At 34.0% G+C, this 20,238-nt stretch overlaps 1 protein-coding gene across 1 annotated transcript in view; it reads right to left on the bottom strand.

Moving 5' to 3' along the window:
• LOC137918345 (organic cation transporter protein-like) overlaps positions 1-16,997 on the bottom strand; it is a 29,813-nt gene extending 12,816 nt beyond the window's left edge. Inside the window, exon 1 of the mRNA XM_068761121.1 lies at positions 16,813-16,997. Within this exon, the coding sequence (XP_068617222.1) occupies positions 16,813-16,970 (158 nt within the window). The 5' untranslated portion in view covers positions 16,971-16,997. The remainder of the gene's footprint in view (positions 1-16,812) is intronic.
• Positions 16,998-20,238: the final 3,241 nt, after the last annotated feature.

Genomic DNA, 20,238 nt, shown 5'->3' with positions numbered 1-20,238 from the left:
GTAAGAAAAGGACCAATATTTAGCAACTTCCGCACATGCAGTGGTAGTCGTGCAACAAAGTGCACCGCCCGCCAGCCCGCTGATAAATACGCATGCGGCAAACAATGCGAATTACACAACTGCCACCGTTAAATCACTCAACACGTGTTTCACCCCTCCACGGGGCATCTTCAGGAGTTATGTTACACCGATTAGTACCAAACACAGAGTAAAAATTGTTTCTTATCATCTCGACCATGAGGTCGATTGTAAAATTTTATTTTATTAAATGTTATATAAATCTATTAGTTGTACCGTAAAGTAAAATCTCTTTCTTAAGTTAAATTCACTCGACTACATCGTTAACAAGTTTTTATTTTTAATCAACAATAAATTCACCTTCGTTATCAAAAACCTTTTGATATCTAGTATACAAATTTTCCATGCCGCAGCGATAAAAATCAATCGGTTACTATATAAAATATGTCGACAGAAACGACATTACTTTCCGATCATCTAAATACTTTGAATTGACTTTGATACAATGTAACAGATAAGATCAAAGACGCTGTCAATGATGTGATTTCCAAATAGATATCATCTTGGATATCAACAGGTATGTATGTTAACAGATAACATATCAAATTGTCAATCATTTGTTTCATGGTTAATGACAAGAGAAAATATTAATTTGGTAGGTATAGTAGATACTATTACTACCTTAAAAACTTTTGATTTTTATTAGTTATTAGATGGTTTATGATTAATGCCCGGCTTTCCATAATATGCTACCTATAAGTCCTCTCTACTATATGCTACCAAAGTGACCTCTCTGCAAAATGCTATGACTAAGTCCTCTCCCCAATATTCTACCTATCACTCCTCTTCATAATATTCTACCAATAAGTCTTATCTAAAATATGCCACCAATGAGTCTTTTCCATAATATGCTACCTATGAGCCCTCTTCACAATACGCTACCAACGAGTTCTCTCCATAAAATGCTAAGAATAAGTTCTTCGCACAATATGAGTCCTCTGTATAATATTTTACCAATAAGTCCTCTTCAAAATATGATACCAATCAGGCCTCTCCAAAATATACTACCAATCAGTTCTCTCCATAATATGGTTTCAATGAGTCTCTCCATAAGAAGCTTCTAATGAGTTCTTTCCATAATATTCTACCTAAAAGTCTTCTCTACAATATGCCCCCAATGAGTCTTCTCTATAAGATGCTACCAATGAGTTCTCTCCAAAATATGCTATCGATAAGTCCTCTCCACAATATGGTCCCAGATGATCCTCCCTATAAAAATCTACCAATGAGTCCCCTCCATAAAATGCTACCAATGAGTTCCCTCCATAAAATGCTACCAATGAATCCTCTCCATAATATGTTACGAACGTGTCCTCTCCACAATATGTTACCTATGAGTCCTCTCCACAATATGTTACCAACGTGTCCTCTCCATAATATCTTACCTATGAGTCTTTTCCACAATATGCTATCAATAAGCCCTCTCCACAATATGCACATATATATTTGAACAGTACACATGTAAGATGGCAGACAATTCAACATCAAAATAGCTTATCCTTGAAACTCTTTCTATAATCCAAGATAGTTACTGTCTACCGCTCACCTGTACTCTGTAACCATTGCATTGAAGACATATTGTGTGGTCCGTGTTCCGTGCCAGAATATCCCCACCATAATGAAGGCGACAATTCTTCTCTGATACCTTCCACATGATCCTAACTCCTGTAATAAGGCGTCAGCGTGTGGTAGCGCCATTGTGTTGCCATTTCACTCACACCCATCACAACAGTCCAAATGAACACCAACCAACAATCTTCTATTACACGAATTGGAAGACGCGTTATCTACTACGAGGATATATTTCATTCATGCTATATTTAGAAGAATTATAACTTTTATTTTTCAATACATAAAAATCTTCTAGATTATTCTAGAATGCTGAGAATATACAACCCGTAAACTTCCTCCGGCATTCACAATTAAACTTTAAATATATAAACATATATATATCGCACTGACATATTTCGTATGTCAGTCAGAATTTTAAATCGATTTAATAATGTCTATGGTATAAATACAATACTTCTATATTCTTATTTTTGAAGAGAATGCTCTAAATAATTTATACATTTTTCACATATACATAAAAAGTGACAGGTGTATATTATAAATGGGAATAATTAAAAACTAAATGACGGTACTAGGTAAGGCTGTCGTTAGATATACTGACTCTGCTGATTTTTCTATCAGGCAATGGTTGCGTGTACATCTGTCTTTTGCAGTCAAGGCATTTGTTAAAAGTAATAATTCTTCGGACAATTTTGTTCACACTTCTTGTTAGCGCTTGCAGTGTCTACAGTGCGTGTAATGTGGTGCGTGTTCTGTGCGAACCCTGTGATGGGGATGTGGAGTACGTCTTTGGGACCTCTCTTTGAATATTCTTAGGTACAGGGGGAACAGCAAGAAGCACTCGCTATAAGAGGGTTTGGGTGAGAAGACGTCTACTCAAGCCTCTTGGACCGTTGGCGGTTTGACGTCGCCGTGGAGATCTCAGTTACACTGATACCACTCCACTCTGGTGGGTATCCGGGTGAAACGATTTTGGATTTGAGAGCGAAAATACAGACTGGTCTCACGGATGATAAGAGGAAGTTTTGCTTGAAGAGCAAATTAGGGGATGAAGCCTATTGAGGATGTGACCGGCTTTAGACCTGATCTGGAAGATATTGGCGGAGGAATAACTTGGAGTAGAAGGTGACTCCGAGGTATTCCGAGTCCTTCCAAGGGATGGGATGGTCGAAGAGGGAGAGGGTGCCCCGGCCCGCACGACGTCTTCGTGTCCACACCCGGGAGGTTTAGTGTTTTCGTGTGAATATTATCACCTGGCTTTTTGCTTCTATATTTCCTGTACCACTTGCCCAGGCGGGGTGGCAACGGGTTGTACATAGTACCTGACTTTACTCACTTCTTCGCAATACAATGTGTTCTTCTCTGGAACGCGCTCCCCCTCGATATCAGGATGTTCAGAAATCACTACGCAAAGCGAAGGTTCGGAGGGTGTTGCTTATCAAGCTGGCGCAATTATCACGATAATTGTGATATATTATTTACATAAATAATAGATATTTATCTATTCTATCTATTATGGTATATTTATATATATTGTTTAATTGTGATTATTTTACCTATTAATTTCCACCTTTTTTATTTTGTTTTTTGTCTTTTAGGAAATATACTTGTTTTACCTACCTTTAATAATTTATCTCTATATGTATTGTTTCTGAAGATATTAATGCTGTTAGCCTTAAGGCTTTGACAGCTTCATCCGTACTGAGTTCACGGAGTGGAAGGGTCCGTGAACTAGATATTTTATCTCTGCATCGCATTGCGATTAAAAGATAAAGAATGCCCTCAACATTGTTAGCCGATATATACGAGTATAAGATGTATAAAAAATGTTTTAGATAAACAAATTTAAGTTGTTGCGCAATTGCTTCATGAACATTTCATAACTAGAGCCCATTCCACCCGTAAAAGATCAGCCTCACTGGGACTCCCAAGACGAATTTCCCATGAATTTACAAAAATGCATCTTAATTTTTAATAATTAAAAAAATTGTTAAGGAACTGAAACGAATGCCCGATAATATTTTTTTTTGAAAAGTTCACCCTTCCATTCCGTGAACTTAGTTCAGATGAAGCCATAAAAGCCTCCGGGACTTCTATAAAAACAATAGTAGAACTGACGAAAGTAACTTTGAGTCTCATTTTCACTTAAACAGCCAAGTGAACAAGCTTAACTCCCGTTACCCTTAAGTGATATATCTAAAACCACTACACCTATCCCCCGATTTACACGGTACTTGTTTTACACGTTTTCGCTTTTACACGGTTTTCAAAATAAGTTTTTTTTGTCTTTATCGTACTCTACTAAATGCTACTATGATTGAACACGTGTGCTGTGTACACATTTTACGGGGAATCCCCAGCTTATGTGCTGACTTGGCTCAATATGAAGAAGTTTACAAAGATCTTCCAAAAAAATCGAAGCTATTGTTAATAATCGGTTTTATTATCATCTGTCATAATGTAAATATTTCTGCTCCAAATATCGTATCGGCAAAAATAACTTCGAGTGATGAAAGAGAATTCGAACCTTCGATTCCGAAAAAAAGAATGAGAGTAATTTCTGACAGCGATAAAGGATAATAAAACACCTTTGGTTTTATTTTTTGTTCTTCTGTTTAATGTATTGTAATTAAATAAAAACAGTGTTTCTGTAATATATTAAATATTTTAACTTGTCAATGCATTTTATTTTTATTTCTATGTACACCTAAAAATATTGAAAAGAATCACAACTGTTCAATAGCAAAATTAGGCATTTTCTGCAAGCTTCTCGATTTGCTCGGTTTTTACTTGAAAATTTTTTCTTTTCGATTTATACGTTTTTCTCAGGAACGTATCTACCGTGTAAATCGGGGGATAGGTGTATGATAAAAAAAATTAATTAAATAAATAACATATACTCAACAGGTTAACGATATCTTTTTTAAAATTGTAAAAATAGGCAATTAAATAAATAAGTAAATAATATATTACATATAAAAATGTATACCTAGAATAGATCAAAAATGTGATAAAGAATTCAAACAAAGAAATTTTAATAGTTAAAGTATGAGGAGAAGAAAGAACTGTATCGAATAAAAGAAAATATGAACAAGAAATGTAAAGAATGAAGAATTGTAGAAAGAAAGAAAATAAAGGAATGAAAGATCATAGAAGGAACGATAGAAGAGCGCAAAAATACAAACATTATATGAAAAAATTATTAAATAAAAACAAAGTCCCTGTCCCACAATAGATCCCCATAGCGAGGGCCATAAAAAGATCTTTTTATCAATGAAAACAGAACATATTTAGTTGTTAATTACTTGAAATTTAGGCTAAGTGGCATATTGAAATTCTTAACAAGATAACACGTAATTTAGATAATATTTATGACAAACAACGTACGGTAGTTTATCTAATAACCATGACAAGAATTTATTTAAAAGGTGTTATTTTGTGATGAATAAAACATTTTTGACAGCGTAGCTAAATTTATTAATCTGTCCATCGTTTTTCTGTGGGCATCTGACATACTAAAGATATTAGTAAGAATAGGACCAATATTTAGCCACTTACGCACATGCAGTCGTAGCCGTGCAACAAAGTGCACCGTCCGCCAGCCCGCTGATAAATCGCGCATGCGGCAAACAATGCGATTTACACAACTACCACCGTCAAATCACTCAACACGTGTTTCACCCCTCCACGGGGCATCTTCAGGAGTTATGTTACACCGATTAGTGCCAAACACCGAGTGACCGAGTGATTGCACGACTACTGCTGCATAGCGGAAGTAGCTATATATCAGTCCTTTTCTTACTTGGTATGGACTTTCGCAAAGTAACGCCTGAATCCATTTGATATCACAGATAAAGACACAGAGTCATCTGTTCACTGTTGCGCTTTGTTGCACGACTACGACGGCATGTGCGAAAGTGGCTAAATATTAGTCCTTTTCTTACTTAGGATGGACTTCCGCAATAACGCCTGTTGCCATTAAATATACTAAAGATATATATACAATTGCTATAGATATATATGTGGGAACGTAACGTAAGAGAAAAGGAAGTGAGCGATTGATTGATGAATGAATGAAGAGTAGGAATGGATTATGGGATTCTCGGGTAAGATGGCGGTCGGGCGGTTGATGTCAACTATGTAAGACGTGAAAAATTAAAGTGTTTGAAAAAAGATTTACATCTATTATTCGCCTGCGTGATTCACTCCCACATATAATTGTACTAAGTTTTTCTTTCCTTATTCCGTCCAAATCTATCGTAATGTGGTGTTTTATTGACTCAAAGGATTAGATTAGATAGAATGTCTCAAGGTGGACATGTGTCGGATTTTTTCAACCACCCCCATAGATTTCCATTAGGGGTTGAAAGCGGTCTTCAATTGGATGATACTTTAATCTGTCCTGGTGAGCATCTGATCATTTCCATCCGTAGTCTTCACTCCAGAATTTTAACACTTTCCACTCCAAGGCTGTTATGTAGCATCGATAAAAGTTTAATTGAATTATATTATCTTGCGATTCTAGAATATGTTTCATTCATTCGTGATTCAAACATTTTAGTAACAAAAATCTTTCCTGTTTTAAAATTTTCCGCAAAAAGAAGTATTACACCATGTCGAGTATCACTCGACAGTGGAGCTTGTGGAACAAAAACAGTGTCGAGTGACACTCGACATTGGAGTGGAAAGGGTTAAGGCGGTGATCATTTATTCTGCACGCTATGTAACCTGCTCATAGACACTACAAATGACCAATCTTCTGTTCTTCTTTTCAGCTGATGGACTTCCACTGTATGGCATAGGCCTCCACCCAAGAATGATGACAGGTCTAACTCTACTTGTACCCAGCGACCTTCTGCGACCTTATATCTTCAATCCACCCAGTGGTTACGGACTATGATGTAATTTTGTTACGTAGTGAATACATATACTATTTTTATGTTAATAAAATTCTATATAAAGCTAGATCGAAACAATAGACACAAAGAACGAGTATACCATTGTAACTATCATCATTTTAACCGCAATGTGATAATAATTTAAATATATCTATTATTTAAATTATTAATTATCTATTATTTAAATTTATATTATTCTATTATATTATTGTATCTGTATATTATATATCTTATCGTGTACAATAAAGAATATTAAATAAATAAATATATCTAATCATTGATTTAGTTATTGTCTTGTTTTTTTTTGCCTTATACATTAGTTTCAAAAAGAAAATATAAGAAAATACGTTTTCAAAATTGTTATATCTATGTTATAAATTATTTATTGTTTACTATCCGTACACGTGGAATTTGTACTGTCAGAAATCATCAACCTTTCGTATTTCAATAGAAAAAATAAATTAGGTGATCACTCTATATAAGGTGATTCAAAATAGGTGTGAATAAAGAATAATTACGTTAATAAAACATTCCGGGATAAACTTTATAAGTAGAACCTATCAATGACTTGAAACTTGCACTTTAAGTAAAGGTAGATAGACCCATATATTTCCTTTTCCTTTTAATTGAATGAGATATATCTATGCGTCTAAAATAATCAAAACAATCACCTAACATAAAAGCAAAACATAAAAGAAACCTTTGCATGACATACTTTAAACAGACATATGTAAATATATTTCTTTCATTTACTTCATTTGTTCTATTTTATTTTCGATATCTCCTTATTGTTATATCACATCACTATTAAATACACTTTCCAGCGCGGTTCAGGTCGATATCGGGCTGCCGCTTTCACTGGTTCATTTCTTATTTCTCGTTTTGGTATACCTCGACGCGAATTGAACACAAAGAAGTTGGGTTTAACATCCTGTTTTTCCAAAGTGGTGACGTTTTTCGACCCCCCGACACATCTGATGAAGATTTATGATTTTACTGCAGCCAAGGAGCTTGAGATCGCTGATAATATTAGTTTAGTCCTGTCTATGAAGTTTTACAGCAACTTAAATTATTGATCACCCAGTAAAATCCAAACATAGCAGTAACAAATGTTTACATTTCTTATTAATTCAGTAGACGTATAGTCTAGAGTAAAACAAACAAGTTCTTTGCACAGACAATGTTACGACATTATTTAAACAAGAATTTGCGATTCAATGCGTTCAAGTTTTATCACGTGAAGATAGATTAAGGTTCAAATAACTCGACGGAAGTGATATTAGACGTATATACAGGGTGTTTGTTTGTTTTATATTACCCTTGTCTTTCTTTGTATGGGACATGCTACAATTCTTGTTATACAAGTTTTTTAGTCTTCTTTTCTATTTTTATTCTACATTCTCTTCATTCTTTCACATTATCATTTATTAATTCCTTTGCAGATATTATTTCTTGCATCTCCTTCCTTCATCTACATTACTAGATCACCATGTTCAAGATGATTAAACATAAATGTTGTTACGGATGGTGTTGTGTTGATCATATGGAACCCGCCTAGCACTTAAAGGGCCTGCGACGAACGTACATACCCGGAACCCCGCGAGAGAGATTCGCCTAAATGACAAGATGGCGATCTCTCCCACCAGCATAAGCCCGAGTAGATTTAAGAATGAGATACCGTGTGCAGGGACAATCTCTCTCAGATACAGTACATTGTAACATAGCGTAATTAGTTAGTTAGTAAGAAGACGAAATTTATGGTCATTTCTAACGCATCTGACACCACCACGAACATCACGGTATCAGGCCAAAATCTGGAAATGGTTCAAAAGTACAAATATCTGGGTACATGGTTTAACGAAGATTGGAATAGAGACTTAGAAATAAAGACACGAATTGAAATTGCACGTGGCGCTTTCAACGCGATGAAGAAAGTGCTATGTAGTCGCATTATCAACATCAAGTTGCGAACCCGTTTGCTTCACTGTTACATCTGGCCTATTATACTGTACGGATGTGAGGCCTGGACCATAAAGGAAGACCTTCGTAAGCGTATAGAGGCTTTCGAAATGTGGACATATAGACGCATGCTGTCCATAAGCTGGACTCAGAAGGTGACCAACGTCGAAGTTCTGAAACGAATCGGCCATATACGAGCACTAATGCTCACAGTAAAATGAAGGAAAATCGCTTACTTGGGACACGTTCTTTGACACCAACGATACAATCTCCTTCAACTTATCATGATAGGAAAGGTCGCTGGTAAAAGGAAGGTTGGTAGGAGAAAGAAGTCGTGGCTTCGTAACATTAGAGAGTGGACCGGAATCGCCAGCGCTGCTGAGCTATTACGCAGAACTAAAAATAAGGAAGAGAGCAGGAAGCTGATAGCCAACCTCCACTAGGTGGAGAGGCACTTCAAGAAGAAGAAGAAGAAATTAGTTTGTGTTAATTAGTTTTAATTATGTGTAAACTTTAGTTAATAGTCAATCATTGTATAAATATGTTAATAAACGAATATATATGCTGCATCGTCCTGCGAGATTATTTGAGAGCTGTCACGCTGCAATCCACTAAATATTAAAGTGAAAGCGCCTCTGCTGAATAACACTGGAGGCGCAGTAGATGTAAAAGTTTTAAAGAAGTCAATGTATAGCACATTTATCAGCTATAAAGTGTATATACCTTGATTGCTTTTATATCCAATAGGACGCGATTGAATCGTAAGGTGTGCGTTAAGATTTATGAAAATCACATCAAAAACCCTAGCTGAGTTTGAATGCGGGCACTTCTAAGATCACGGTGCGTTTGTAACTTTAAAAACTTAATTTTAAGCTGAAGGATATTATTAAAGATGAGATCAAAGTGATTGTAATTTCTATTTAATTGGGCTCTAATGATATTTGATTTATTTATTTAGGTGTACCTACTGTAGCAGTACACATAAATTAAAAGTACTTTTGAAGCAGAGTTCCCCAAACTTTTTTGTGTCATATGGGGTATACGACACATAATGTCGTGTCACCTATGAAGGAACACATAACAGAACCGTTACTTACACGGTTACTTTAAACCAGTGATTCCCAAAGTGACCCCTAGGGGTCTATGACAACCTACAAGGGGTCTACGTCAGCAAAAAAAATTGGGGGTCCATGAAATGAAAATGGAGGTCCACGATAGTGGATCTTAACACATACACTGATAGTACCTATTTACTTACACCATACTATCTTATAATATCAAAACATTTACATTATTTATAAAAGTATGAAGTAAAAAATTATTAATATGTTACATATATTTTATATAACAGATACAAAATTTTATTTCGAGTAGTTTTAATTTAAATTCAATTAGTAAATGTATAAATTAACATGTGTTTTTACTTTAAGTTTTTAACACTAAACTTCACTACAGTTAGAAATTTACAGGAAATCAATATCAGGTAAGTAGGGGGTCTACCTAACATGGAGAAACATGGCAAGAGGTCTACGACACAAAAAAGTTTGGGGAACTCTGATCTATGGGAACGAAGTCTTATTTTCAAAAAACAAATTGCTAATGCGACTGCTACGTGTCAGTCTGCGTTGAAGGCCATCAAAAACTGCCAAGCAAAAGAAAATTACAAAACTCTTCCAACCATTGTTCAAGCCCTAAGATATATAAACAAAATGTTGAAAAACATCAATTAAATTGAGTTTTTAAAATATTTTTTTCAATTTGTCATCTATTAAGAAAAGGACCAATATTTAGTCACTTCCCCACATGCAGTGGTAATCGTGCAATAAAGTGCACCGCCCGCCAGCCCGCTGATAAATGCGTATGCGGCAAACAATGCGAATCACACAACCGCCACCACCAAATTACTCAACACGTGTTTCACCTCTCCACGGGGCATCTTCAGGAGTTATGTTACACCGATTAGTGCCAAACACAGAGTCTGTGTTGTGTGGCTAAATATTGGTCCTTTTCTTACTTAGGATGGACTTCCGCGAGGTAACGCCTGATTCCATTAAATATTGTCACCTATGAACGTATCCCCTAAATTTTGTAAAATACCATTCCGTATTCACGGTTTTTGTATTTTCGGCATTGTTAATAACATTAATAGAATTAATACAACTGTGTTTTACCTTATTGACACAAATGTACTAATTTATGTTTTAGATATAAAAAACAAATCAACTTATTTTTTGCTAAGGATTATATCAAGTTAAACTGGTTAGGGTCAAGGTGAAACGGACGCGCAAATGTGACGTCAAAGTTGCGCGTACGACCACATGGCAATAACAAACAAATAAGTTCTTTATCCTCAATAATATAACTAGCTATGACCCGCGACTTCGTTTGCGTGGAAGTAATAAAAAGCCTGATTTACGAAAGTGTTTTTTTTTAATATGACTGTGTTTCCTTGAGGGTCTAGCTCTAGATGAAGAGAACAATAGTTTTTTTTTAATTTCGTTGGAAAGAATATTATACAACGGTAAAATTCGTACAGCCAACCTATAAAAAAAACTAGTACTACTAGTAATGTGAACATTCGGTTTAAAAGATTGGTATCAAAATTGAAACTCTAGGCTATTAAGGGATAATTATGTTAGCCGAACGTGAATTTCAAAATTCACATAAATTCTCATGTCACCCACAACTAGATACGTCATAATTCGTACGACGTTCTAGTTTCAATTTAAACCTGAATGAAAATTCGCGGCGACGTTTGAAATTCATTGGAATGATAGTGGCGCCATCTGTTGAAAAACTTATCATACTAACTTCGAAACCTTTGTGGGCTCATGCACAACAACTTTGCTACAGATCATCACGTGATAAAATGCATAGTTTACTATTCTATAAAGGACATACAGACAAACATTCATTTATATATATAGATCAAGAAAAAAGTGTGTTTGGCACTAGTCGGTGTAACGTGGCTCCTGAGGATGCCCCGTGGAGGGGTGATGCATGTATTGAGTGGTTTGGCGGTGGCGGTTGTGTGATTCGCATTGTTTGCCGCATACGCATTTATCAGCGGGCTAACGGGCGGTGCACTTTGTTGCACGACTACCACTGCATGTGTGGAAGTGGCTAAATATTGGCCTTTTTCTTACAAGAGAAAAGTGTTTTTTTTTTTATTTTATAAATAAACAGTCGCACTAGAACTTTTTATTTATATACTTTGTGGTGAAGTCCATGTTCAGGATTTACGAAATCAAATAAGGAATGTGGAGATCTGTGATCGAGTGTAAGTACCAGAAAAAGCCCAACGAATCAGTATCTTGAAGTGACAATGAGCAGGCCATATAGGTCAGGTGATGGCAGCTGAGATCTTATTGTTATATAGGCCATTCCAATAAATTTTTAATAGAACTGATAGGAAACCTTCTTTCAGCAACAAATAAAAGAAAAAAAATAAGGGAATAGTTTAAGACTGTAAATACAGTTACATGCAAAAACGTAACGCATTAAAAAAATAAGAGATATTAAATGTAATCATAAAAACATAGGCACGGATGCTAATATCTATGGAATATAGATTCTAATTAAAAAAAAATCCCGGCATTCAGAAACTTCAGACATTAAAGTCATGGGAGCGTTGGTTTTGCTTAACTGGGAGAAGAATTTTAAAAAGCACAAAATTGATCACATCATCGTCATAGACGCAAACTCCAAGGCACAGGTTAAAAATATTTAAAATGATATAGAATATAATAATAAAATAAATAAATAGAAATCAAAATTAAAACTGTACCGTGATATACCAAAAGGGTGTATCGATGGAAGACAGACAAGATGTGAATGGAATATAAATAAATGTATGAAAGAGATTGTGGAGAACGAAAGAGAAGAGTGAAATGAAAACAACAGAAATAAATACTATCCTCAATATGAGAGGGAGATACAAGAAGCATAAACGGGGAACATCTATAAAAAGATCATAGGATCCAAACATCACTACCATAATATATATATATATATATATATATATATATATATATATATATATATATATATATATATATATATATATATATATATATAAACACAAATATAAATAAATTGGTTAAAAATATCATGAATTCGTATTTAGAATGCAAAATAGCTTTTTCTTGCATCTATTATTCACTTTATGACCGTGTCGTCAGCACGTGGCGGTCACGTGATCAAATCAAATAGAATGAAAGAAATTTCATCACAGACTTTCTCTTACGCTTTATTATTCTAGCTCTTAGACCTCTTTGTAATATTAAACTCTATCTTATAGATTCAGGCGTTACTTTGCGGTAGTCCATCCTAAGTAAAAAAGGGACTAATATATAGCTACTACCGCTATGCAGCAGTAGTCGTGCAATAAAGTGAACCGCCCGCCAGTCCGCTGATAAATGCGTATGCGGCAAACAATGCGAAACACAACTACCACCGTTAATTTACTCTACACGTGTTTCACCTCACGAGGCATCCTCGGGAGTAATGTTACACCGACCAGTGCCAAACACAGTGTGTAATTCGCATTGTTTACAGCACGCGCATTTATCAGCGGACTGGCAGGCGGCGCACTTTATTGCACGACTACTGCTATATAGCGGAAGTAGCTATATATTAGTCCTTTTCTTTATTAAACTATGACTCTAAATGTCCATAGAACGGTAATGATTTAAAAAGAATTATTAGTTATGTGTTAAAAGTCTAATTTATATCGTTAATGTGTTTTGTTTACAATGTGTTTTTTTTTGTCGCGTTCAGTGACCGCAGACAGTCGGGGGACGGATGCCGCTTTTTGATACGGATCTTTCTTTTACCAGCTGCGAATCACAACAGCATCTTATATACAATTTATCTTATGGGTAAATACAGTTAATTATTACAGTTACTTGATATGTTTTTTTTTATATTATTTTACCACAACCTGTATCGAGAACTTCTAGAAAGATTGGTGTATTTTAAACAAAGGATAAAAATAATTATTAAAAGAAGCAAATGATACTTGTTGTAACAGCTCCTAGTAGATACCAGACTGTTTGTATTTCGTGCAACAGAAATAACGCTATACGAAGCCGATATTAGCCGATTGTCTCTTTCCAAAGGTCGATGTGCAATTTTTATCACCGGGTACTGTACTTAGTTGCACGCATAATAAATATATTCATGACAATTGTAATCTTTCCAGGTAGTGACCACGTGTATTTGCAAAAATTTCTGGCCTAAGATTAAGATATGGATTTATATATCAAAATCGTACGACGCAAGATTGTGTATAATATCTTTGTACTTGTTAAAATAATCTAAATACTTTCAATAATTGATAATTTATTTGAAAACTTTGTTCGTATTCAAATTTTTTTGCTTATCGATGCCTGTCCTTGGTGAAGGTGTTGCTGCAGTATTGTCTATTGTATCATAAAAACGGAGAAGCAGGAAGGAAAACATTGAAAATATCTTTGTCTATAAATAAAGTTCTAGAATTATAAAATACAACAGTGTTTAATTTATTTCATCGAATTTTCCATCATTAAATTATTATAATAAAGTACAGGGGCAATTCTAGCCCGTGTAGCGCCCGTGAGCAATGAAACCCTGGCGCCCCCTAGGCCTGACCCCACCCCCTCTGCGGCTATAACTATTAACTTTGCCGTCGTAACAAAGAAAGTTTTTTCATATTCCAACAAGCTATTTTATAAGTAGGTATAGCTTACAGTACGGTATTAGTTACGGCCTTTCTTCTTATGACGGCAGAATAACACTCATTGTTTTTATGCATGGAGCACATCTCTGTTGCGAAACTAATACCGCGATAGTTCATGTTTTATCTTGTGTTTTAAGTTTTATGGACAGCGAAATGGAAGTGAAATGTATGACGGCGGCGCCCGTGTGCGTTCCACACCCTGCACTATAGGTTAAGCCGCCCCTGATAAAGTGGTAGTACATACTAAACCAAAACAATCACACACATATGACAAGTTCACCCACCGACTTGTTCAAATATGCTTTTTGTATTGAAACTTTACATTTTTTTATTCTAACATTTATTATCAATAAAGTGGTTGTTGATTAATAATATAACACTTTATTTGCGCTCCGCATAACGATTTTAAAATTTAAATTTCGCCTTGAATAAAAAGGTTGCTTACCCCTGGTTTAAAAAACTTTTTGAGTTATGCAGTTCGGTATTGAATTTCCCTAACTATTTTTATAATGAATTAGAATATATATATTCCGAAGTTTGAAAATTTTTATTACCATGTTATCATTGTATGTTTCATTGTTTCTTCTCTACGATATTTACTTTACTTTACTTGTTTTTTTTTTTAATGTACATAAATGTATCTAACCAACGATAGAAATCTCCCATGTCTCTTATGTAGTTCTTTTAAATAATGACTTTCAGAGGTTGGTAACCTCCGAAAACAACGTATAAAAGAAAATCCGAAAATATATATTTACTATAAATGCTAATGGTATAAATATATACATATATATAGTGATTATTGATAGGTGTAAAATCTTTAAAAGGGTGAATGTATAACATATTTGTCAACAAAATGTTTTATACACATTTGCATCATTCACTCTGTATAAAATGATCATTTTGAATAATTTAAATTAGTTATTTTTTCCTATTGGAATGAGAATCAGCAGACATGACGTGGGTGGGCATCCAACTGAGTGAATGAAGATTGGTCATCGTTAAGATCTATGGAAGAATTCTATGCCTTTTGGGCGTCTATTAGCTAAAAAGAAGTTTGAATTTCGACAGACTAGTTACTTCCAAGTCTCCAGAAACAGTAAACAATAAATAACTTTAAAATAAATATACATTCCAACCTCTATAATTTCTAACTTATATTATCATAATTCATTTACATATGTATCATAGAACTTTTATAAATTTATAAAATACTAGCTGACCCCGCAAACGTTGTTTTGCAAAAAAAAATGTTTTTATTTTACAAATAAAAAATAAGGGTTGATCGCAGAGAGGTGAAAATTTAGGGTTGTGTGTATTTATGTGTGCTGTATCATAAAAAATTAAAAACCAAAAAATTAGTCAAAAAATTAAAAAAAAAATTTAAGGATGAACAACCTTTATCACTCAGGGGCATGGAAAATAGATAGTAGCCGATTTTCAAAACTACTGAATAGTATAAAATTTGGTAAAAATCGGTCGAGCCGTTTCGGAGGAGTACGGTAACTGGCATTGTGACATGGAAATTTTATATAATAGATATAAAAATGCCTTATATTCAAATAATTAAATAAGTAATAAACTAGAATATATTCAACTATCTCATTGCGCACGGGAACGAACTGATTTTCGCAAATTCATATAAAAAAATAATAAAATCGATAATGTAGTTCATTGTTATGATATTAGCTGATAGATGCCTACTGCAAAGAAAAACTTCCACCAAAGATAACCACGATGGCTGGTCTAATACTGCCTGCATCCACTTCCCAAAACCTTCACTGTCTTTTATGAAAGGAAGAGAACAGAAGAAAATGTGAACTAAAGAAGGTGTAGTAACAGAAATCATGATGGACGAAAAAGGAGAAGAAATAACAGTCAACGTTCAAAAACATGATAGGGGGAACGAAAAGTCCCTAATAGAGGGGGTCAAAAACTAAAAGCCTTAATCCTTAGTAGCCTGATTTACGAAAGTGATTTTCTAATATTATTGTGTTTGCTTGAGGGTCTAGATGAAGGGAAAAATGGATTTTTTTTTAATTTCGTTGGAAAGAATATTATACAACAGTAAAATTCGTACAGCCAACCTATAAAAAAATACTAATAGTAATGTGAACATTCGGTTTAAAAGATTGGTATCAAAATTGAAATTCTAGGCTATTAAGGGTTAACTATCTCGCCCACCTACTCCTTAGCCTTTCTGGTGAAAGCTTTCTCTAAAACAGATATTACAGATATTTCATGTTTATTTACGACTCAAAAGTTCTTGTGACAGTTTTTTTGAATAAATAATTTTACAAATGTGATCTGTGATATAAATCAAGGAGACAGTGAAAATACATATATTTATAATTAAAATATACTTTGAAGATTAAATTTAATTAATTGTATTTTAGAAAATTTATTATATACTTTTACACGGTGTTATATTTATAAAAACCAAACGCAATGTTAGTTTTATTGACGTTTATTAAAAAGAAGTAAATTGACGTTTGACATATTGATGAAAACAAAGGATATATATATGTAGGTATATATATATGTGTACTATGTTGATATTATAATATAAATAGAAAATAAGCTCACCTGTAATTTACATCGGCGACCGCGAATATATATTGGCTGTTGTACACGGCGGAAAAGAGAATTGGTATCAATATAAGACTGAATATCATCAGCTGGTAGCGGCCAAAGTGCCCCAGCTCGGACAGCACCGCGTCCAGTCCATCATCGCCTTTACCCATGACTTGCCGACAGTCACATAGCACCGGCGCGTGCGGCGGCTGCCTGATAACTGATCAGATAAACATAAAACCGGACCGCATCGGCAGAGTGAGCCCAATACGCGAACTCTCATTTGGGATGCAAGCCGTGACACTTACAAAATTATTTAATACTAGCTGATCCCGCAAACGTTGTTTTGCAAAAAAAAATTAAGTTTTTAATTAACAAATGTAAGATAACGGTTGATCGTAGAGGGGTGAAAATTTAGGTTTGTATGTATTTTTGTATGCTGTATCATAATAAAATAAAAACCAAAAAAATTGTCTAAAAAATTAAAAATAAAATTTAGGTGTGGACCACCCTTATCACTTAGGGGTATGGAAAATAGATAGTAGCCGATTCTCAGACATACTGAATACGCATGTAAAATTTGGTAAAAGTCGGTCAAGCCGTTTCGGAGGAGTTCAAGTTCGAACATAGTGACACGAGAATTTTATATATTAGATTTAATTTGTACGTTTAAAACTAATTTTATTTTATTTGTAAATATATACTTATTTTTTTTATATATCCACATACCAAAGTGTTGTAAATCAAAGGAGATAGAAGACCGGTATTAACAACCTTTTTCGTGTCATTCTCCAACTCACTTTCTAAAATTTTTACGCTCCCCCCTCTCTCCACTGTGTAACATTTTATATAAAAACGAAAGGATTAAACTCGTGTTGTATACTTTCGAATTGGTTCCTTTATGAATTAAATTGGGAAAACTGTATATGTTTAGAAATATGTATATATATATATATATATATATATACTTAATTTTTACACCAACTCTATATTAAATCAAGAGATCTATTTATATTCATAGTAATCAGCTAATTTTATGCTTCTCATTATTTATTTTTAAAACTAGTTTATTCAGAATAGTGAAAAGAGTCGTGGAAGATTAAAATTATTATTTTTTTTGTATTATATGTGTCGACAATGCTACGATATACAATCATGTTTATGTTAAATTTATGATAATAAAATATGTGTTTTAATATGCTCTCATTACTCCTACTAGCTCAACTAAAATAATTTTACGGCAATTTTTGAAGGTTTTCCATTCAAGTAGCATGGGGTGGGGTGGTTTAATTTTAAAAAGTCGCTTAAGACATATGCTTTACATTTATATATATATACATATACTTTACATATATATATATATATATATATATATATATATATATAGAATCGACCCTACAATTCATTTGTTTAAGAATCCTTTATTTTTCAATGTGAACTACAAATGTCCTGAACGGAAGGTGCAGCGAGGGTCGCATATGCCCCACATAACATGGAATGTGTTATATCGTGGAAGATCTATATACTGCATACTGTCTAATTTATCTTATTATCACACTGTCAATTGTATTGACATCGTAATTTTATATATGTCCCATATATGCCCCATCTTTACGTCAGAATCCTAAACCACTCTGTGTTCCTAATGGTCGCAGTAACTTTTTTTTTAAATTAACATTTGTGTTGCGTGCTTCGTGTAAGTTGAATAAGTCTAAGAATTACATTTTGAGGTTATGTGAAATAAAAAGTAAATACAACAACGTTTTATTTGGTTTTGAAATTTAATGTAACGACTTTTGCTATATTATTTATTTATTATAAACATAAGAAGGCTCGGATTATCGTAAGGTCGAATATAAAATGAGGAGGTCCGAAGAACCAGGATCACCGGAAGAATTGGCAGATCGGATAGCCGTTGGAGCCGAAAGATTCTCGAATGACGACGATGCGGACCAACGACATAGGACGAAAACCAAAATATCAAAATAAATACTTTACTACTCTATCTTTATAGAAGATTTTTGATAATGAAGGCAATTCACACTAAATGGAAATAATTTTTACAAAATATTTTTTTAGGTTTAGTAAATAAGAAAGATATAATATAGCTGTAATAAAACAAGAAAAAGTAAAATGTAAATGATTTTGTAAAATTTAGTCAAAACCGTGATACTACAAACTGTCGTCTAGGAAGGAAGATGATGGAAGAAAGGTGATGCACGTGAGACGATTTGAATGTGAACAAAGATAGAGAAATTATGAAGTATGGAAGAAAAATGTAATATAAGAGATTGTGAAGAATGAAAGGAGAAAGTAGTATAAAATTTTAAAAAATATTTACGCGAGTTGTAACGTAAAACGAGAAGTCCTCAAAAATGAGAGTCATATAATAATATCCTAAGGAGTAGGTACAGACGATCTTTGGAAAGTCGCTGAAAGGTGCTGAAAGCAGTTGTAATAAGCAGGCGACATAGCACGAGGAATAGATTTGCCGCTTAGGCCTAAACATTGTGAAGTACACCAATACCTCGCTTTGCGTCGTATCATTTTAAGTTTTTTTCGAAGTTGCGTCGCTGCTTAATTAGTACTAATTTTCACTGTGCGTCGTTAGATTTTCGAGGTTGCGTTGTTTTGGGTTCGAGTCTGTAATTTTTTTTTTTTAATTTTCTTTGTTTTTCTAAAAGATGACAACACTTTTTTTTCTAATTGCTCCATGCAATCAAAACTCGGGGATTCCCTTTCTAATTAAAAACCAACGCAATTTGAATATAGTTTTATTTTCACTTCGTTTTGATAATTTTAAGAGTTCAGTTTCAATTACGTAGTGTGTTGTAGTATAGTGTGTTGTGCTTTTTTTTAAAAGAGAATTATCAATTTTTATAATTTTTTACGTGTTGTTTCTGGTTACAAAAAAGTTTAATATTATTACAATTTATTTATTGGCAGAGTTATATTTTTGTTTTTTTAAATGCTTACTTTGTTCAATTTTCTTTTTAAAAAGTAGTATTATCGTGACCCTGGAACCTATCTTCGATCTTTACATGGTTTGCTATAGAAAAACTTAATTCACTTTGCGGCGTTTCAATTTGCGTCGTGTTTTTTTGGACGTAACCACGACGCAAAGTCAGGTATTGGTGTATACCGCAGTAACCAGAAATACAAAGCGTTTGCCACACGTTAGTACTGTTGCATTAATAACTGTATATTTGTTTATGATTATCAATGTTTATCAATCATAGATATTTTCAAGAGTTAAAGTGATTGTAAAGGATTATGATGAACGTGACTATTTATTTTAAACGCAAAAATTAATTGTACATTTGAAGTGGCAGTGAATGGTGTACATCGTCCGTGCGAATGACTGCTGATGGGTCTGGAAGCTTCGAATGGCGACCATAAGCCGACGTAGGTAAGTCTCATACTAAGTAGACTGACGAC

This window comes from Battus philenor, unplaced genomic scaffold (genome assembly GCF_028537555.1).
Source record: "Battus philenor isolate CCGP_79_NKW_IND1 unplaced genomic scaffold, ilBatPhil1.0.hap1 SCAF_14, whole genome shotgun sequence".
In the NCBI taxonomy this organism is placed as follows: Eukaryota; Metazoa; Arthropoda; class Insecta; order Lepidoptera; family Papilionidae; genus Battus; species Battus philenor.
This window is presented reverse-complemented; position numbering and strand designations above follow the sequence as displayed.